Source organism: Onychostoma macrolepis, chromosome 17 (assembly GCF_012432095.1).
Source record: "Onychostoma macrolepis isolate SWU-2019 chromosome 17, ASM1243209v1, whole genome shotgun sequence".
Lineage (NCBI taxonomy): Eukaryota > Metazoa > Chordata > Actinopteri > Cypriniformes > Cyprinidae > Onychostoma > Onychostoma macrolepis.
In genome coordinates, this window is record NC_081171.1 from 15423465 (window position 1) to 15444833 (window position 21369).

The window sequence follows — 21369 nt, forward strand, 5'->3', positions numbered from 1 at the left end:
TTTTACACGATTTCAAACATTGTAGTCAGGAATTATAGTTTGGGAAAACCCAACTATGATTTTGTAGTCATATAGTCTAGTATGTATGATTTTATAGTTGCCTATGATATGATTCTGTAGCCACAGACTCAAGCATGCTTTGTACAAAACTATGTACTTTGTACTATACAAAATGATATTTTATATCTGAGAAACTAATTTTTATTGTTTAGCACGCTATTAAAATCTATTTGTGAACAGAGTATTAATAATAAACATGGTTTAAACATTCTTAGACGCGTAGCATTCATCATGTTGTCGTTTGGGAAAAACCCAACTAACTGTTAGTAAATCTGTTCAAGTTTATGTCACAATAAAACGTTAACTAATGCAAAAAAGAAACATTACTTACTCATCAGATTGATCTCCTCTACTGGATGAAATCTTGTTCTTCTTTCGAGGGAAATCCTTCCTTTAGTCAGTGCGAACAGTAACAGTAGCCGCGATGAGGATCTCTTCTTTGTTTGTGTTGGGCGTTTGCACATGCGCACGTCCCACGCGGCTATTTACATATGAACGGCGCGAGCCGCGCGGGGACGGGATCACATTAGAGATAATGAGTCAGATGGGAAAGATTGAACATCGTGTTGGTATCATACGAATTACTTCATCACATAATGTTTGTTTTCGATAGGATTTCAACTTCAACAATTTCTAGCTTTCTATAGATATAACTCCCATGTCTGTGTATTGAGTATTTGCTGAGTTACAGTTCATTTTAGTGACGCATTTCTAAAAACAGTTCGCGGAGATGGAGAAGACAAAGAGCGCACCCTGTTTGTTTTCCAAAAGCACAAAGTTGTGTTGTTATTGTGAGATAGTAGACACTTAACAGTTTCGATTGATGTACAACACTTATTTGTGTGACCAAAATCAACAGAGTATTTTTAGTGTCTTTTGCACTGATCTTAAAAAAATACCGTCAAAAAATACAGACTGGCGATACCGTCGACCCTAGAGAGTTAACTGTATGTGTCCAGTGTGAGCAGAGCCTCAGTCGGTGGATTGTAGATGCCATTACTATTGCATACGAGTCCTCTGATCTCCCCTCGCCGATGGGGGTCAAGGCTCATTCGACCTGAAGTGTGGCAGCCTCCAAGGCCTTTCTATCAGATGTATCAATGCAGGACATCTGCAACACTGCGGGATGGTCTACGCCCCTCACGTTCGTCAGGTTCTATGACCTAGATTTGTGAGCCACTCCGGGCTCTTCTGTTCTCTTGCCTTAGTTGTGCTCTTCCACACTAGGCAGGGATTGGTAATTCTGGCGGCGTGGGCATCTCGTTCCCGTAGCGTTTTCGGACGCAGCTCGAGTTCCTGAAGAGGAACGTCTCCAGGTTACGCATGTAACCATGGTTCCTCGAGGGAACGAGACAATGCGTCTCAAAGCCATACTTCCAGCATCCCTGCCAGCGCTTGCTTCATTCCTAGAAGCTGACGCTGGTTGCACCTCATGTGCTTTTAAAGCTTCCTGGTCATTACGTCACTTGCCCGTGACGTCTCGCCCATCTATTGGACTGATTACACATACGATTCAGAGCCGGTCACGTTGAAGGTGTTCCTGTAGCGTTTTCGGACGCAGCGTCTCGTTCCCTCGAGGAACCACGGTTACATGCATAATCTGGAGACATTTTTTTTTCTTTGTAAAATTAATTTTAACACATTTGGAGACGCATATTGACGCATTATGTTCCATTCAGTTTATTGCTTACATTTTCTTTACGTTGTCTTAAAAAGATTTCTTTACTTGCAAAATCTTTACTTTTGTAAAATCAAAAAATGTTTAAATTATTATTATAATTGTTATTATTGTTCTGCTCAAGTTTCATGAATGAGGCCCATTATCTTCCAGTAGGACTTTTGTCTTTCCTGTACATGACATACAGTATATAGCATATATGAACAGTACTTCAATGTGGTGTGAAGAGTACGTACATTTCGACAGAAGAAGCCCTGCCTTTATTACATATGCCCCTGCATGTCAGCTGGTGATTTCATCACAGCCATCTCCAGAAAACAGAATTATTTCCTTGCAGAATGAGCCTGAAAATGTATACCCTCCTCCTCTCATGCCAGAAAAACTGCTCCTCTATCTTACAGCGACAGTCTGGCAAAGAGAGTGGATGTCAAGTTATTTTCCTCCCTCTGAAGTTCCCTGAAATGCAATGACATTTTTCACTTGCACAGGTCACACTCACATAGCCAGGACATTGCTTTGAACATTTACCTCCTCTTGCACATGGAGGGCACATTTCAAACTGTCATAATGTGTGTCAGGCTGACTGTCCAACTTGAAATTTGTGTAGTATTTGTTGAGAGCATGTCTGCATTGCATTTAGAACCATCTCACTCGTCCCCCATGGCACAGGGAACTCACAAAGTCCTTTGAGTGTCCTTGAGTTCCTCCTGTCTACAGTGAGTGCCTCTTCCTCTTCTAGTGATGGTATAAAATCAAGTGGCCAGTTTGGTCATTCATCTTCATGATAGACACCACGGGTTGGCCATTTCCCCCTACAGGTGTCTTTGTGCTCAGCACGCTGGGAGAAATGTGCTGCGGGCGTTCACATCAAGCCTTATGTCTCACCTCAGTACCAGAGCGTGTCTGGAGTGCCGGCAGTTAGTTTCGGCTCTGCCTCATCCGTTCCACTGCAGCCATACAAGCTCAAACCGCACCTGCCTGTCTTTCTGCCCAATCTGTCAGGCATTAAGAGCTTTCAACAGCTCTGCTCATGGGCAGTTACAGTTTTAATGGCTTCCAAAAGGATCATAATTGCATCCATTCAACAAAAACTCTTTCAGCGAGACCAGCACTTTTCATGTTTCACTGACTCCCATATTTGCCTTTTCCCCTACACCTGTAATTTCAGTGCTCAGTTATTTGCCACTGAAATCTTTGCTCTCCTCATAGCAACCGATATGGGACGAGCCTGGTCTCTGTCTCACTGACCACTTTTGATCAGATTCGCTCTCTTCAAATCCCACTTGACATTTCACCCTTGTCTTTTGAATAGACTACAAATTAAATCATGTGTAAGTAGTAAAGAATGGGCTTTGATTTTTATAAGAGTCAAAAATAAATCTGTTTCATTGTAAAACAATCTGTTTTATTTACTTCAAATACCTTACCAATGGTGTCTCTTTTGAGCCGATCAGTCTCATTCTGTGGTTTATGTATGTCACATTCGCAGCATGTGTGACGCCTCTCATATTTCTTTGTTTTTGCACCGGTGACAAATCATTTGTCTTTCCTTTAACATCTCTGGCTGCTCTAAATCAATATGTTACACAAATAGACGTGAGAGCTATCAAAATCCTTTTAAAGGACAAGCGCTCACACACCAGGAGTGAGCGCAGTTCACTATTTAAGAATTGGCTCTCTTTCTGTTCACAAGTGTGAATTTGAATTAAATTTGCCACACCCCACAGGATATTGAAATGGAAAATGAATGACAGGAAGTGGAATTTATTGGATTAGTGAACACAGGCTGTGTGAATACTGTGATGTTTTAATAAGTGTGGTAATATGAAAACACACTGCTTTTGTGTGTGTTGTGAAACAGGCCTGAAGGGTGTTGTTAGGCATGGTGCAAGATGGCCTTTAGTGCCTTATTGCTTTTAAAGTTGGTTAGACCTACTATATAATAAGAAAACATACAGTATTTTATTAAAATGTTATTTTAGTAGGCAGATTTATTAAGTATGTTCTGCTGGAAGATACAGTTCCTGACATAACAAACCGTGGCTGTGTGAGGGAGAATAAGTGACAAGAAGTGTTTTATATTTTAATTTAAATTTGTTTTCATTACAAAAAATTAATATACACAACAAAAAATATCATTAAATTAAAAAAAATCGATGAATGATTAAAATAAAATAGTTAATAAAATTAATGGTATTAATAAAATACATTTTTGCTATTGTGGCCTAGTAATCTAGACTTGCACTACCATTTAAAAGTTTGAGGTCAGTAAGATTTTTTTAAGAATTTTTTTTAATCAATTTTGTGGTGTCTACAAACATAACGTTAATAATAAGTAAAAGTACTGCTGAAAAAATCACAGGACAAAAATATAAATTAAATATAAAATATATTTTCTGTTTTTATTTTTCATATTTAATATTTAAAAATAGAAAACAGTTATTTTAAATTGTAATAATTATATTTTACTGTATTTTTGATCGAATAAATGCAGCCATGGTGAGCATTGAGACTTATTTCTTGAACATTACAATTTTACAGACTCCAAACTTTTGAAAGGTATAGTGCATATAAATGTTTAATTCAATAATTTAAAAAAACAAAAAACAATGTAATAATTATTAAGGTACAACTTTGCATTTGTGGCTTAATAATCTACACATATTCTGCTGTCTGTATGGGAAAAAAAAATTAAGTGACACTGGACTCTTTCTCTGCAGGGGTGTGAGTTTTGTAAAGGTGGCTCAGCACACTTGGCTATAATGAGTACACACATACATGTTTGTTTTTCTATCATGGCAGAGCCTTTTTGACTTCTATTGTCTTCTGAGTTAATTAAATGCGTTACATATAATCTTAAACCTATTTCCCACAGAAAACGTTTTGGATGTTTAGCTTGTCATTAATACATTATTTAATAAATCCATTTTTGTTGCCCGGTCCCCATAATGTTGGTGTTTTAATATCCATGTTGGAACATTTAGTCCTCACAATGTAGACAAAACCTGACCCGCCCACACATACACTCACAGTGTCCCAGTGATTAATGCTACAGGCAGAGATTGTGTCCCACAGACATCACCCCAGTGATGTGAGACATCTGTCTGTGGTTAGCTGCATGTGTCTCCTCTTGCTTTTCATGTTCCGAATCCCCACTATGCCTCTGTGTGTGTGTGTGTGTGTGTGTGTGTGTGTATCATCTATCTACCAGCACACTGCACATATTTGCTTTTGTACTCCAGTTTTGCTGTATGACTCACCAAGATGATCTTGACCGAGTCAGAAAAGGTCAAGGTTAGCCAGTAAATTGGCTCTAAGCAATCAGCCCTCTTGGTAAGCTTATGATGCCGTGTTTGTGAGTGTGTGCATGTGAGTGTGTGCATGTATGTGTGTGTTTGTGTGTGTGTGTGTGTGTGTGTGTGTGCTTTTATCTCAGAGGAGGGGTTTGATGAAGTTCTGGCAACTTTCAAGCTCACAGCTCCTGGTATCAGTGACACTACGACAAAGAACAGTTGTAGAGGGGTCATGTGACAGACACACACACACACACACACACATACACGTTTGTGTGCGTGCTCACACACTGTAAAATCAACCAATAGCAGAACAACATAATAAACAGCTACACAATGCATTGCAAATAAAATTATATATATATATATATATATATATATATATATATATATATATGTTCTTCATTAAAAAATAATGTCTTTGTTTTCCAGTAATATATTTAAACATTTTAAAATATTTAGTATTAATAAGTATTTATTTATTAATAATACATATTTTAATATTTTAACTACTTGAAAAGTACATGAAAAATAGTTTAGAGAATATATCTTGAATTATTAATATATTATTATTATTATTATTATTATTTTACATTTTACCCCAAATTTTGTTGTTGTTGTTTGTTTGTTTATAACAAAAATATAACACATTTAGTAAAGTTTATCTTAAAAATAATAATATAGAGTTATTGATTTAGGATATACTCACTGAAAACAAGTATTAATATATTTTCCTATGAACACAACATCATGAAACCTACTGACAGACTTGTGACAGAAAGAAGAAAAGAAAGAAACAGGCAGTAGTGTGTGTGACTGTATGTCAAATACTCAAGGACAGGAAACATGCCTTGTCTATTCACGTCTGTTTCCATGCTCATAACCCAATCAAAACAGGTGCGAACGTGTGATCCAACAGGAAGTCACATGTCTGAGTGTTCTAAAGCCCCTGAACAGCTGTCCCCCCCAGTCTCCCCTCCAGAATGTGTGCTGGCATGCTAAGGGGCACTAAAACAGGGGCTGCTCTTTATGCGGCTTGGAGCTTAGGAGTATTTGTTGAGGCTAATATAAGCACAGGCGCAAAGAGGGGTTATTTAAAAACACACAAACCCTTTGGCCTTCCACTCATTTGAAGCAGCTCCTACATTTTATAGTGATCAGACACACTTAAAATAACACTGACCCTGTATGCGTGTGTTTGTGTTTTAAACAGGTGGAGATCGAAAAACTGGACTACCATCACTACCTACCCCTGTTCTTTGACGGACTGTGCGAGACAGTTCACCCTTATGAGTTCTTTGCTCGACAGGGCATCCATGACATGCTGGAGCACGGTGGCAGTAAGATCCTGCCTGTTATTCCACAGCTCATCATACCCATCAAGAGTGAGTGTCATTAAGATGAGACCTGCTCCCTAGTGCTCTTCCTGTCCAATATACTAATTACTGTCCAAAGTAACTAATTCTTTTTTTTTTTTTGGTAAGTCACAAAATCATTCAATGGGGGTCAGTCTGTCCTTGGTACAGAGTATGCACTTCATCTGAAATCTTGGGGGAAGAATAGGAGAAGCATTCCAAAGCTTGCAAAAGAGAAAATAAAAATGGCATTAAATTAGTAATAATATTACAGTATTAAGGGAGGCCTCCAAGAGGCTACCTTCCAAAACTCTAAAGCAGTCACTCTTCATAAATCTGGCTTATGGAAGGTGGTAAGTAGCAAACCTTGAAATGCTGAAAATGCATATCACAGCTGGAGTTTGGCCAAAGGCATGTGAGGAGCTCAACAATTTGAAGGAGAATCCAGTGTGATGAGAGCAATATTGGGCATTGGTACTTTATTTTTTGTTTTAAAAACAGTTTTTCCAGCAAAGCAAAAAGACACCTTTTATGTTTCTGTATGTCTCTGTGTGTTTTTTTTTTCTTCTTCTTTTTTACAATGTAAATTTTTATTGGTTAATTTTTTGCTTGTCTTCCTGTTTGAAAAATGGTATTATAAATGCACGGCACATCTTACTGACAAAATAAGCTTCTTTCATGCAGACTTTAGAAAACTTAGGATACATTAGAAAATCATGGATAGAAGAAGGAATGGATGAAGCTAATTGGAATAATAATAAAAAAAACACAACAAATACTGACCTTACACATACAGCAAAGGTCACACTGAAGAGAGTGAAAACAAGAAGGTCAATGTTTTGTACTGGTCAAATCAAAGCCCAGAATCAAGAATAAATGAGCTCCTGTGGGATGATTAAATAAAATAATCCTTCTTTTTGATTGCAACATAGATAGATAGATAGATAGATAGATAGATAGATAGATGAGAACACTTTTTCTTCCCTCTCTCACAGGAACGACTGAAGATACGTTTGTATCAGGAGTTAAACTAACGCAATTACTGAAGTGTCTAAATGTCGTGCTCCTGTGGTATTTAGAGAAGGAAAAGGTATGTGAGGTCGTTCATTTTTAGAGCCTAATATGAGGGAGGAATTAATGGTTCCTTTATTTAGAGATATTTAGAAACAGATCTTCACTCCTCCAGACGCGTCACACACCATGAATTATTGAACACTCCTTCGGTGCAAATGTCACACCGCTGGAAAACAGTTTGCCGTGTTTGTTTGGTAATTAGAATTTCATAGTGTGTTATACAGATATAGGAGAGCAGTAAATGGAGGTGACTGGTAAAGTACAGCACACAGCTGCCACTCAAAAGATTTTTAGATGAACTATCCCTTTTATTTTTATATGAAGGTACCTCCTAAATCAAGCAGGCTTTAAATGCATCAAAATATCAATGATCTAGTGACATAATTCAAGAGGTAACCAAATATATATTTAATGACAACCAAAAGCTTATTTCTCAGTAGAAATCACATCATATGGAAAATACATATTTATGAATTAAATTGCTTCTTTCAACTGGTCTGTCATTCTTTCCACTAACTATTGAACCACAGGATTATACAGGCTGCAGATGAAGACTTTTTTTTTGTAGTACTGAATTGATGCTTTCTTCCCTGCATACAGAGCCTTTAAGGAGGTGTTTTTCAACTTTGGATGCAGAAAAAGAAAGTGCAAATATAACAATCCAATCAGGGTTGTAAAATGTTGTAAAAAAAATAAATTCCCACACACTGTCAAAATATTTCTGACTTCAAAATGTTTTTGGACCTTCTTTTTGTTTTCTTCATCTCTCTGTGTTTGTCTACAGATGCTCTCAACACAAGGAGCAGGCAGGTCATCTGCACCACGCTGAAGGTTCTGCAGCACCTGGTTGTATCAGCAGATATGGTTGGTGAGGCACTGGTCCCGTACTACAGACAGATCCTCCCCATCCTGAACATCTTCAAGAACATGAACAGTAAGCAACTCATATAAATCTGTAACTGCTTTTGGTTTTTCTAAAAGGTTTTTTAGCTTTTGAGATCACTTTTGTAAAATATATATTGTATATATCAAGCATAGTGTTAGTTCTGGCAGGTCACTTTAGTCAAGCTCGCGTCAGCTGACTCTAAGCTGATCTACATCTACCTATAGGGATGCGGCACCTATCACAACACCCATACAGTATATACGGTCCTTCAGTATTATCAGCAGCTTTCGTGTTGCTCAATGGCTAATTACCCTTCTCCATCCCCAGCTCCTCCTCTCATCCACTCAGGATTCAGCCTTCTAATTCCCCTTTGAATCAGACTAATTTCTAAAATGTTTACATTAAATTATTGAACATTAATGATACTTGCAATACATTCATGTTGTTTCTGTTCTGTTTACCCTAAGAGGGTTATCGCTGCTCTCTCTGCTCTCATCCGCTCTCATCCATGCTTGGCTGCATGGATGCTCAGGGAGTTCTTGCCCAGAACAGAACCATACCGCCAATCCAAACTATATGCTAATTGTCAATCATCTTTGATGATAGTGGTCCTGACAGAAGTACTTTTAAAGGGGTGGTTGACTGTTTTATTTCCTAGGCTTGTTTGTGTTTATGGAGTGCAGTCTAATGTTGTTAATGCTTCGTTTTTAAAAAACGCATTATTTTTCACATAGTTTACCTTTATTCCACACCGCTCTGTCCCTTCTCCTATAAACGCGCTGATAATTTCCTGCTTTTATGAAGCCCCTCCCTCAGAAATACGCAATAGGCTCAGATTGGTTAGCTGGTCCAGTGTGTTGTGATTCGCTAAACTGCCTCTAGTGCACGTCTAAATGTCCTGCCCCTCAGCTCAGTGGCGTGTGCTCCGGTTGTATTGTAAACAATGGCGTCGTCTATATTGCTTATCAGTTTGAGCCCGATTGAGACCCAGAGAATATTACTGAAGAGGATTGTGCAGAACCTGTGCAAGCACAGCTCTTAATGGTATGTTTTTTATTTGTTGTTTGTTGTTGTCTCATACTTTTAGATATGCTGTTATTTGTAAATGCTACTGCTTTTGTTAGCTTTTAATATATGGTTTTATCCAGATTAAAGCTTTAATACAGTATGGCAACCGCACGCGTGTCCATGTATAACGCTTCTCATAGCTATGTGAAAATAAGTGTATAAATGGAACATTTCATTGTTGGAGCTGATCTGATGATCTGAATGAGAGAGAGAGAGATGCAGAGCGTGTGCAGACCAGGGCAATGCGAGGAACAGAATTGAGAACCGCTGCTTTAGAACATTGATTTTGAAACTTGTGAATCCATTAGAATCGTTAGAAGATAGAATTGTGATTCATATATGAATAGATTTTTACGTGCACCTCTAGTTTTCTCTTCCTCTTCTCTAAAGCAGCACTACATGGCCTTGCCCCCTTTGCTGCATGTTCCCAGGGGCAGGGTTTATCTGGGTTCGTGACGTAGCGAACCCAGGAAGTAGCTCGTCGTAGTCCCTACGAGCCGTTTTTGTAGGCATTAAACTGCCAGAAATTTTAAAAGATATCTCCGTTTGCATTGAACTTTCAACGCCGCAACTTTGCAGATATTGTTTATGCTCAAACAGCAACATTACACACTAACTAACGTTAAAAAAGTGAAATTGCAATCAACCACCCCTTTAATCAGCAAATCTCTCAAGGCTGTGTGTAAAAACACACAAATGTTGTTCTCCAAGGGATGATTTTATGCACAATACACAGAGGAGTGCCTTGGAAAAAGGGCTTATTGTTTTTATAAAACAGCAATTTTTACTTCTATAATATGTTTTCTAAGACTACATTCATTGCTTTTTCTGTGGCATGGTTTTACGTTTCACTTTTCTTTTTTTTTTTTGTATCTCTGATCCGGCCACATAGAAAAACACTGACAATTAACATTGATTTTGCATTGATCCCTGCGGCCCTTGTCTTGCTGGAGATCAGTGCTTGTCTTTCAGGATTCAAGCCTTCAGCTGTGATCTTTAAAGCTGGTTTCAGATCAGCAGGCATTGGCACTGCTCTGAGTCACTCTTATTGAACATTCTACATCATTACTGAACATTTATGCCGACTTTCTACATGCCAATACAAGAATCTACATCATCTGGCGACTGAATTTCCATTGATTGTGTAGTTACATTTGTGTCTCTTTGTCATCTGATGTCTTTCATCCTTTTAAACACGGTCCTGAGGACTGATGTGAGCGTTCTGTATTCATTGTGTCCTGGTGTCGAACCGGTTCACGCGTCCATTCTCCACCTTTGTCAGGCAGACTATAGGCCTGCCAGACATCTTCAGACGTGAGGACAAGCATTGTGGATCAATCACCTCATCACAGGCTTAACCAGCCGAAATGCTGCCACCTCACTCCTCTGATCAATATCCAATTTGAATCTTTTGTCTTCTTAATTCCGTTACATTATCTGCTAATGTTTTGTTTGAGCAAAAGAAATAGCACTGGAGGAGCAGAAAGAAGCTTCTCTCATTAGCTCCAGGCTCCATGCTAATCTCCTCTGTGAATTAGCGCTAGGTAAAGTCTCTTAAGTGTTTAATGCCTGGTTTACAAGTTAAGATCAGGACTGGTTAGATTGGTTTTCTTTGGCTGTAAGGCACTACCAGACACTGTGCATCTTGTGAATTTGGAAATGAGCAGTTGCTATTTTCGTCTGCAGTTTTAAAAACAAACCTTTTAGTTCTGTGGCGTAGTTAAGTAGTCTGATTGTATGAGACAGAGAGATGTTTGGAGACTTGCGGTTAATTGAAGTTGGGCTAAAAATGATCCGCTTTTCTCCGTTGGATTCCTCTGGGGGGAGTTGGTGGTTACGTATATTCTGGACGTGCTGAACTGGATCACTCTCAGAGTAAGTCACGGGCCTCTTTGTGTATGTGTGTGTGTGTGTGTTTTCATGCCTTGTGGCAATGTGGCCAGAGGGAAATTGTGTCTACATAGTGGTCTTTTGTTCCCCAGGATGCAGCTGTTGGTACTGTGGTGTTGTGTGTCTATGTATGTGTGTTGTCCTCCTTTCTGTGGTTTTCAGATCTTGAATTTTGAAGGTCACATTTGTCCAGCATTTTTGCATGAATTAAGCTATATGACAGTTGTGTGTAATTTGGCCAGTTTGTGTGTATATTTTCTTTACACTGCAAGGAATTCCAGTGCTGTTAAATATTTTTACATACTATTTTTATATTTTATATACTGCAGTAAGGTCTCTTTCTTTCTTTAATATTTGTTAATATATTAATCTTTAATATCTTTTAAGTCTTTAATAAATTGTTAATATTAATATTTGTATTCAGCAGGGATGTGTTAACTTGATCAAAGTGACAGTAATGACTTAAGTTATATAATAAATGCTGTTCTTTTGAACTTTAAAATAATAAGAAGAAATAATTCTTGAAACCCAAATCAGCATATTAGAATGATTTCTGAAGGATCATGTGACACTGGAGTAATGGCTGCTGAAAATGTAGCGTTGGCGTTGCCAACACAAGAATTAACAACATTTTTTAGGATATTAAAAGTAAATTGGAATAATATTCCCCATATTACTGTATTTTAAACAAATAAATGCAACCCTGGTGAGCATAAGAGACTTCTTTCATTTTCCAAACAAAATATTTGTAAAAAAAAATCTAACTTTTGAACGGTATTGCATTTATATGATATGATACGATATGATATACATGTATGTAATGTAAATGTTTCTCAATTCTTTCTTTTTAACCTTTATAATAAATAATTATCCAGTATGATTTTTATGTACATTTTTAGATGCTTTTGTTCAAAGCGGCTAACAGTAAATTATACATTTTGTCAGCTTATGTTCCCTAGGAATCAAACCCCTGATCTTGGCATTCAGAGCTACATAAACCTTGCAATTTTTGGGTAGACTGTTCCTTTAAAAATAAAATTTGTGGTAAATTTGTTCTAGGCAGAACTCCTTGACCCTGGAGTAGTCGTAAATTAACTATTTCAGTGTGCGTTTTCCCAATGTTCTTCCACTCTGTTTAAAACATTAAGAGTCTGGAAGTTTAACCCCTTCAATCAATATGTAGCACTGATATCGTGCTGTCTTTTTTCACTTTCTCTGGGTTTCTAAGACTTTTGTGGTCAATTGAGCTTCAGGTAAACTTGATTTACCTCCTGATTAGCCTGCAGCATTTTCGCTTGTGTGAGTGCGTGTTTGTGTGCTGCTGTACTTGAAACTACTGAATATGCGGGAACTGTAAATGCATGCGAATCACAGATGCAGTTTACACGCTTCTGTTGTTTTCCGGCTGGGATGATTCCTGCTGTTAATCAAACACGGTGACGTCTCTTACGAGGGACAGATCTGCTCCATCATGCAGTAGATTACACACACGCACACACACACACACACGGCAGTAACTTCCTGCCTGCTTGCCTCTGTCCAGTACACACTCCTTGAGGAGAACACACTCCCTGCTTAGCAGGACGCTTCCTGACAAATGTGTTTGAACAAATGTCCCACTAATGATGCTTAACGACCCCGAGCTGTTCTGCCGTTAGCCTCTGCTTCACTCCTGTTCCCTGCATGTGTGTGTGTGTCTTTTTTATTGGCCTGCATTATCTTTGAGCCGTTAGTCTGCTTTTCACATTAATCTGCACCAGACCTGCTGTGATACACTCTTTTTGGTCCTATGAATCTTCCTGCTGGGAATGCCGACGAGTCTGATAAGCACAAACACACACACAGGAACATATATATAGTGTGGTGGCAATGATGCAACTCTGAGAGGTTTTTGTTAAAACTAAAAATACTATTTGTGTTCGTGGGGTGGTGAGTTCAGAGGTGTGGGGCTGGCGATATATTATCTTGGTGGTGGTCTGGTTATGTTGTTCCTTGTATGTGCATGGCAGAGGTGCTGTTAGCCTCAGGGGTGTCTTATCACATGTTGCCAGTAGTAGTTTGTACCTCCACTTAGCAACCTCCTCCCATTGTGAGACTGGCTCTGGAGGGCAACAGTCACTCAAGGCAATGCAGGCCTTATATAATTCAAATGCAATTCCATATGCACATAGATTCACATGTTTTTGAGTGATTAGCAGGCCTAGACAGAATCTGTGGACTTTTGGGGGATTTAAAACTGGATTTAAGCATGGTGAATGTGTTAAAGTTTAATACGGAGAATGTAATACTTATATTGGAAGCTAATAGTGTATTTAAATTAGCCAAAATATTTAATAAATGAACACAGAAGTCACAGGGAAATTATCGGTAATAGACAGGACCAGGACCAGAAAATGTATATGGCTAGACCAGGGTTTTTTAATGCCACAAGTGGTCATTTTGCGAGGGACCCTTTCCTAAATTATAAAGACCATATATTTTCTTGTATCAAGAGCCATTTGTACTGTGAAAAATAAAAATATTATAAATATTTGTTAAGTGTTCTCTGGAAAATATTAACCTTCTATTACATTGACAACAAATCTATGACAATTAAAAAAATAATAAATCTATGTGAATTAAAAAATAAAAATATTTGATTATTCTCACAGTTTCTGACTAGTCTTTAAAAATCAGAGTGAAAATGTGCATTCTGATATACTGGGAAAACAAATTTTATTAAATAAAAATAATTTGAATAATAATTATTACTAATTTATAGAATTTTCTGAGTGTATATATAAGTATACGTGTGTATGTGTGTGTTTATATTAGGCCTATATTATTATTATTATATTATATTATATTATTGCATTACATTACATTACTGTGGGCCCTATTTGTGACCCCCTGGAGATCCCCATACCCCAGTTTGCAAATCCCTGAGCTAGACTGTAGTGTGTGTGTGTGTGTGTGTGTGTGTGTGTGTTCAACTTGATTATGTGTGTATGCCTATACTTGTTCACTAGAGAACATCTGCTCATATTGCTACCGTATCTAGTGCTAGTCCATGTTTTTGAGAGACTTCTTAATAAATTTTCGTTTATCACTGCTGATACGAGACCCTCTACTCCTGTAAAAAGTATATTCATAAGAAAACGCTCACACAAACACAATGCAATACAATATATAGGTTTCATACCCCACACCCTACGGGCTCGTCATTTTCCTGTCACGTGTCTTCCTCTCATGGGGGATTTGAGCCAATCTGGCCTCCTGCAGGACTCTTACAGCAGTGATGAATTCATCATCTCAGCCACTGCTACCCCCAGAGAGAAGAGAACAGCTCTGCCAAACCCACCCTCATGCGTACGGCTCTCCCTGTGCCCACCTGACCTCTCTCGTCTCAGCATGCTTCATAGCCCTTAATGATGCTGCTTTAACACAACCAGTCAATTTATATATTCTACTGTATATATACATTTTATTTATATATATGCATAGAAGCATACGGTGTAGATTTCCCCGCCGGCTGCTGCAGTTTTTATCATCAGCAGGCTGGGGGCTTCGAGCCAGTCAAATCTGAGACGGGCCCCTCGGGTTTCGTGCCGAGCAGCGGCTCCAATTTAAAGGTCAACTGATAACGGCCCAGACTCATGAATACCCTAAAACATCCTCCCACCTGCCTGTCTCTGCATACATCTGTCTATTGCTCACATACACACACATGACCTCATGCACCTGTGTTTCTACCTTTATTTCTCTTACTCTATTTTTTTGTCTCTGGCCTCTCTGAATTTAATTATGTTTCCTTTTATTTTTTATCTTTCTTTTGGAAGACACTGTCCATGGAAGCCTTCACAGAGAGTATTTTATAGGAAAGCAAAGGTTCACTGGAGGTTAAACTAGAGGTTGTGGTAACCTTCAGTGTGCGTCTTTGGCATTGAGCTCTGGTAAAAATAGGTTTTAAAAAGGGATATACAATATATCAGTACCATATTAGAATTTTTTTTAAATGTATTGCATCATATTGGATATATATTGACTGAAATTGGATATTAAATTGTTCGTGCACATTTTCTGTTTTTAAATTTTGATCGCCTTTGCCATCTAAAAGTTAAATTAACAATTTAAAGTTCTTTAAATAACACTGTTACATGTAGTCTTTATCAAATCTCAAAATGAACATTAATTTTTCACACTTTACAATATAATATTGTGATGCTCAAATTCCCTTGTAGCCCCTAAAATTAGTAAGCTAGACATTTATTTTGAATTTATTTCGACAAAATAGTGTGTAATTTTAATATTTTTTGGTTTAATTTTTAATGTTTTCATTTTCTGTTTTGCCTGCTTTAGTTTTCCTTTCTTCTCATTTTACTGCCACTAGCTAGTGAGTTAGTTAAATTCAGAATTTGAGATTCTGTTTTCTGAACTGAAAATCAGTGTTTTTTGCTTTCTCACAGACAAAGCCGGAGTAGCTAAGCTGTTTTGTGAGTTTAATAAGTGTGTGTTTGCTAACTGTTTTCACCAGGTTGTGTTAACATGCAGAAGACATGATTTAAATTCATCTAGTTGATATTATTCTAGAAATATTCTAGTAATCTAGAATTATCCTGGAGTATCGAATTTAAGGGCTCTGAGTTGTCCAATGATCTGACAGGCATTTTATCTGGGCAATTAGTTCAAGATGGAGTTTGTGTGTGTGTGTGTGTGTGTGTGCATTAAACATTCTCTGTATTAGACATTCAAACACTGACTTGAATGCTGTGGTCTTTTAAAAATGACCGATGGGCTCATTCGCTTTCTTTTGCTCTTTCTATTGATCCCTCCAGTCTTTAAGACTTGTGATCTGTGTGTGTATTAATCAGTAGAATCCGTGATCTGCCGTCATCTGTTGTGCTTTTATCCTAAAGTTTTCAGCAATGTTAATGCAGCTCCTTTTTGAGGCTCCTTTTGAGCTGGGATTCCTGATTCAGACCACCAACAGTGCTGCTTCTGCCTTCATCTGATCTTCTCACAGATATGAATGTGCGTCCAGTGTTCCCTATAAGGGATGCATACGTATGAACACATACTTATAGTATTTTAGTATTTTAAATAGAGTCCATCTGCATATCCATTGATTTTTAGCTTGGACCTGAGGCTGTGATAAATATTGTTTGAAACGGGGCTGATTCATTTGCACGATAAAGAACAGTACAAGGACTTAAAGTTCATAATGGCACATATGGAGGCCCACAAAGGCATGCGCTACTATAATATAAAGTCTATTATATAAATCTCTACATTCTTTTTTTGAGAGAGAGACAGAGAGAGAGAGAAAACATGGCCTCTGGTAAAATTATTTATTAATAATTATGTTTTATTATAATGTAATTTAATCATGTGTATTTTAAAAATGTTTAATCATTTATTATTTTATTACATTTATATTTACGACATATGTAGATTTAAATATCTTTAATTTTATAGCTTTTATACATTTTGTAATGCTTTTTTTTTTTGGAACAATTGTTATAATTTAGACTAAAATGTATTCTAATTCACACACACACACACACACACACACACACACACACTCATGTTTACTTAGCTATCTAAATGGGGACATTCCATAGGCGTAATGTTTTTTATACTGTACAAACCGTATATTCTATCGCCCTACGCCTGAACCTACTCCTTACAGGAAATCTGCATTTTTACATTTCAAAACAACTTTGTTTAGTTTATTTTTAAACCTGTTTTACAAATAAGGACGTACCCAAAGGGAGGTTTTTGGAGATTTTGTCAGGTTTAGCTCACTTTTAGGTACAAATTTGTCCCCAAAATATGGTAAGCAATTATAAAGTAGGTACAAACACACACATACACACAGTGAGTGATGGGATGGCAGCAGTTTATACCGTGCTGATGCAGACACAGTAAAAAAATCTCCTGTGACCCAAGAGCAGCTAATCACACCATCACACTCTTACTGAGATAGAGAGAGAGAGCACTGACACCTGACCAGACCTGCCTCCATATGTGGTGAGAAGCAAAACCATCTGTTCTAGAGGGCAAATGTTCCACACCTGAACCAACTCAATATGTGTGTGCATACATTCTTTGAATTTACACTACTCTTCAAAAGTTTGGGGTCGGTAAGATGTTTAAAATTTTGAAAGAAGTTCATTTGTTTGCTCAAAATACAGTAAAAACAGTAATAGCATGAAATAGTATTACAAATTAAAATAACTGTTTTCTATTTTAATATGATTAAATGAGATCCATTCCTATAATGGCAAAGTTGAATTTTCTGCATCCATTATTCCAGTCTTTAGTGTCACATGATCCTTCAGAAATCGTCCTAATTTGGTGCTGCTTTGGTGCTCAAGCTACATATCTTATTATTGTAAGTGTTGAAAACAGTTGTGCTGCTTAATATTGTTTTGTGGAAACTGTAATGCATTTTTCCAGAATTTGATGAATATAACGTTCAAAAGAACTGTATTTATTTGAAATAGAAATCTTTGTATAGTAACGTCTTACTCTCATTTTACTGCCACTTTTGATCTTTTTAGTGTAACCTTGCTAAATATATATATTTTTTTTTTTCACAAAAAACATACTGACCCCCAACTTTTGAACAGTAGTGTAATTAGATTTAATTTTAGTGTGTCAAAGCCAAGGTATCAAACAAACAAAACTCAATTTGATTAGTTTAATTATATTTGTAAAGCTAAGGGTTTAAGGCATATCCCCATAGTGTCTTTACTAAAAATGTTTAGTCTCATGATGCAGCATATTCATGAGCACACTAGAGAATCACACACACACACACACACACACACATATATATACAGTAATACACACAACCAGGCAGAAGCACATATACTTCATGATAGATGACCGCTGTTCCTGTGGTAAGCTAGTAAACTCATCGGTCACCACTGACAACGCCATTTGTGCCTGTACTATCATACGTACACAATCGCACAAACCACACACACACACACACACTGCGTCTTGCGTGATAAAGCTTTTAAATCTGTGCGGCTACTATCCAGACTCCATTTCCACTCTACAGCACCTGTGTGTATCCTTAATTCAGTGTTAGCCCTCCAGTCCAATGCTTCCTCATTCACTACCACCTGAGACCCAGACACACACGTACACACACACACTCCTGACACCAGGCAGCTGAAGATGGTTCTATTTCAATGCAAATAGCATCTCATCCACAGGGTTGAGGTCTCTAGATTAGATTTGTGAGTTTTCCGTCTAGCTGTACTCTGCAGCAGGGACTCCGTTAATCGGGAGGATTGACTTCTTCACGCCGTGGATTCTGTTTCTGAGTTGAGCAGAGTTTGGTTTAATAGACTGCCGATCCCTTGCCAGACCTGCTGAAAGCACGACCCTTGCTGAGAGCTGAGCTTGACTCTCTAATAGTGACTGGAGTAGATAGGCCCTGCTCACACCTGCTATTAAAATCCCATGGCAAATGGACAGTCGAAACAGATCGCTGTTTACACCTTGTTTTGCCTCATAGAAGCATTTGCTTTAAGATGGTTATTCACAGGGGTGCACATAAGTTTTTCAGCCTGGTTCTCATAAGAGCACCTGGAGATTTGGTTTGAGCCTCACACTGCACATATAGTGTGACCCATTAAATATAACTATAAAAAATTAATTAATAATAGTGATATATAGTGATTTATAATATATTCATAATAGTGATTTTTTATAAAATAAAATAATAAACAAATTAATACATAAATCAAGTGTTATCATACTATTATATTTTAAAATAAATATTAGGGAGTAAGGGAGTATTACATCAAAATACAATTATTGTATAGTAGACTTAAAATAAAATGGTACTATGCACTTTTTTTCTTTTTTAATATGAATTTTCATCATTTTCAAACTTTTTCCGGCGAGTTTGAAGAGCATTAGTGAATGAAATGTCACAGTTTTGAATTGTGCTTTGAAAACGGCAGCGGATAGCCTAGATTTATGCTTTCAGTTCGAATATAAATTTTATACAGTATTACAGTTTGTGGATCTAAAATGGTAATTGTGCATTAACAGCTGTCAACTCTGTATGCAAATGAGCTGTCTGAACTCTTACATAGCGAGCGATTTTTATTTATTTTTTTATTTTGGTCGTGCATGCACACCTGTGTACCACTTATGTGCACCCTTGTTATTCATATCTTTTGCTTTAGTCTGCCAGTAGGAAAATGCACATTTCCAAATATTCCTTGTAAATACTGTTATAATCCATTAAGACTATGTACAGTACAGTATATCTTTTACAACTTCACTATTAGTGTATGTTGATTTTTTTTTTTTTTTTTCAATTTATCTTTATAGTACTTTTCACAATGCACATTATCTCTGTTGCAAAACATGTTTATTTATTTATTTATAGTTGACATTTCTATCACTTTGTCATATCTTTTTCCCCCTGGCGAGCTCATTACAGTTCATTCTGGGATTGCTTTCTTCTATGAATGATTCTCCCCTCCCCCATTTATCTCTATAACATTTTACAAAATGAACATTATCTCTTTTTCAAAACCTGTTTTATTTCATGCTTTTCAGTACTGAAAAAAAACAAACCCTTTTATATTTGATATTTCTCTCACTGTGTCTAGCATCTTGGATTTATTTATTTACTTTCTTTTCGGAATTGTTCCCCCCAAGGGATACCTGCAGTGCTGCCATAAAATTTGGGCAAAACAAGGTGTCTAAAGATGCAGCAAAATTAAGCTGTCAATGTTTCGGAACAGACTCTTTGTCAGGAATGCCTTAAAATACTGCCTCCTTATGCAGGACATTGGGTTTTGGAGCAGATTGTACTAGAGAAGTTTAATGTTCTTAAGCTCCTTCACTCCAGTGTTCTTATTCTCATCTTGTATCCTCAATCACACAGATTACAGCCAATTAATCTCTCACCTTTGTGCCACTCCCACAGGAGTCTGACCTAAATACATCAAGATGAGTTTTTAATCTGAGTGTGTATGATAAGAACGGTCTTCAGAAGGCTGGTGCATGAGTCTCAGAGTGTGCTTTGATGACCAGACCTCTGGTGGAGCTGTGAAAGATCTCATTTGAGATCAGCATGGATGCTTCATCTGTCACACAGCAGTGTGGTTTGATTCAAGCGTTTTGACATGGCATAAAAGCAAAGAAATTAGACAAATTAGGTTTGTGGTTGAATATTAATCTTCCTTTCATATAGTAGAGAGAGAGAGACATCTGCCATGTATATATCTCTGTTACTAAATTTGGGCCAGGCTTACACATTACACTTTTTTAGTCTTCAGTATTTATTTATTTATTTTTGTACTTTTGTTTGTGCTTTGGCATAGAAATCAAAAAATAGAAATGCAAATATGTTGTTAGACCAATAAAACACACTACAATACAGAAAGAATGATTTCCAGGGCAAAAAAATAAATAAAAATACAGGACAAAATGTTTTTGATAATGTTCAGTTTGTTAAGATTGGACCCTTTTTTAACAAAAACAGTAGAAACATGACTCAAATGTGTAGAATGGCCCACCCATCCTGTGTTTCACTTTCATTTCCTGTTTCCTCTGTGAGAGAGAGAGAGAGAGAGAGGGTAAAAAAGAGACTGGGCAAAAAAAAAGAATATAATAAAAACAAGAATTTCCTCAGAATTTGCGTCTGGCCTGGTGAGGGCTGACTGGAGCTCAATGCCCAGAGGTCCACAGCTGGCCCCTGACCCACAAATGAAGAATTAGCAGAACGGTCTGGCAATTATAGCCCAAATCTTTTGGCTGAGCAGGAATGCCAGAGAACATTCCTGCGCTGGGAACACCTCCCCAAACCTCTCCAATTTGATCCAGACATAAAACACTCTCACATGCATGCAAGACTAACCCCTGAGAGTTAAGAAAGAAAGATGGAGCATGTTGAAGGGCAAATAAAAGAGTCTCTCTTTCCCTTTCTTCTTTCTAAACCAACCAGCGTTGAAGGAGAACCTCAAGACGGAGGACCTCCCTGCTAAAGAGACCAGCTTAGGTCAATGTGGAATGGTCAAGGCTGGTTTGTTTCTGGTTTGATAAAGAAGA

General features: G+C 37.4%; 1 protein-coding gene across 1 annotated transcript in view; it reads left to right on the forward strand.

Annotated features, from left to right (window-relative positions):
• pacrg (PARK2 co-regulated) overlaps positions 1-21369 on the forward strand; it is a 108691-nt gene that overhangs the window by 63998 nt on the left and 23324 nt on the right. Inside the window, exons 3-4 of the mRNA XM_058748363.1 lie at positions 6245-6416; positions 8245-8394. Of these exons, the coding sequence (XP_058604346.1) occupies positions 6245-6416; positions 8245-8394 (322 nt within the window). The remainder of the gene's footprint in view (positions 1-6244; positions 6417-8244; positions 8395-21369) is intronic.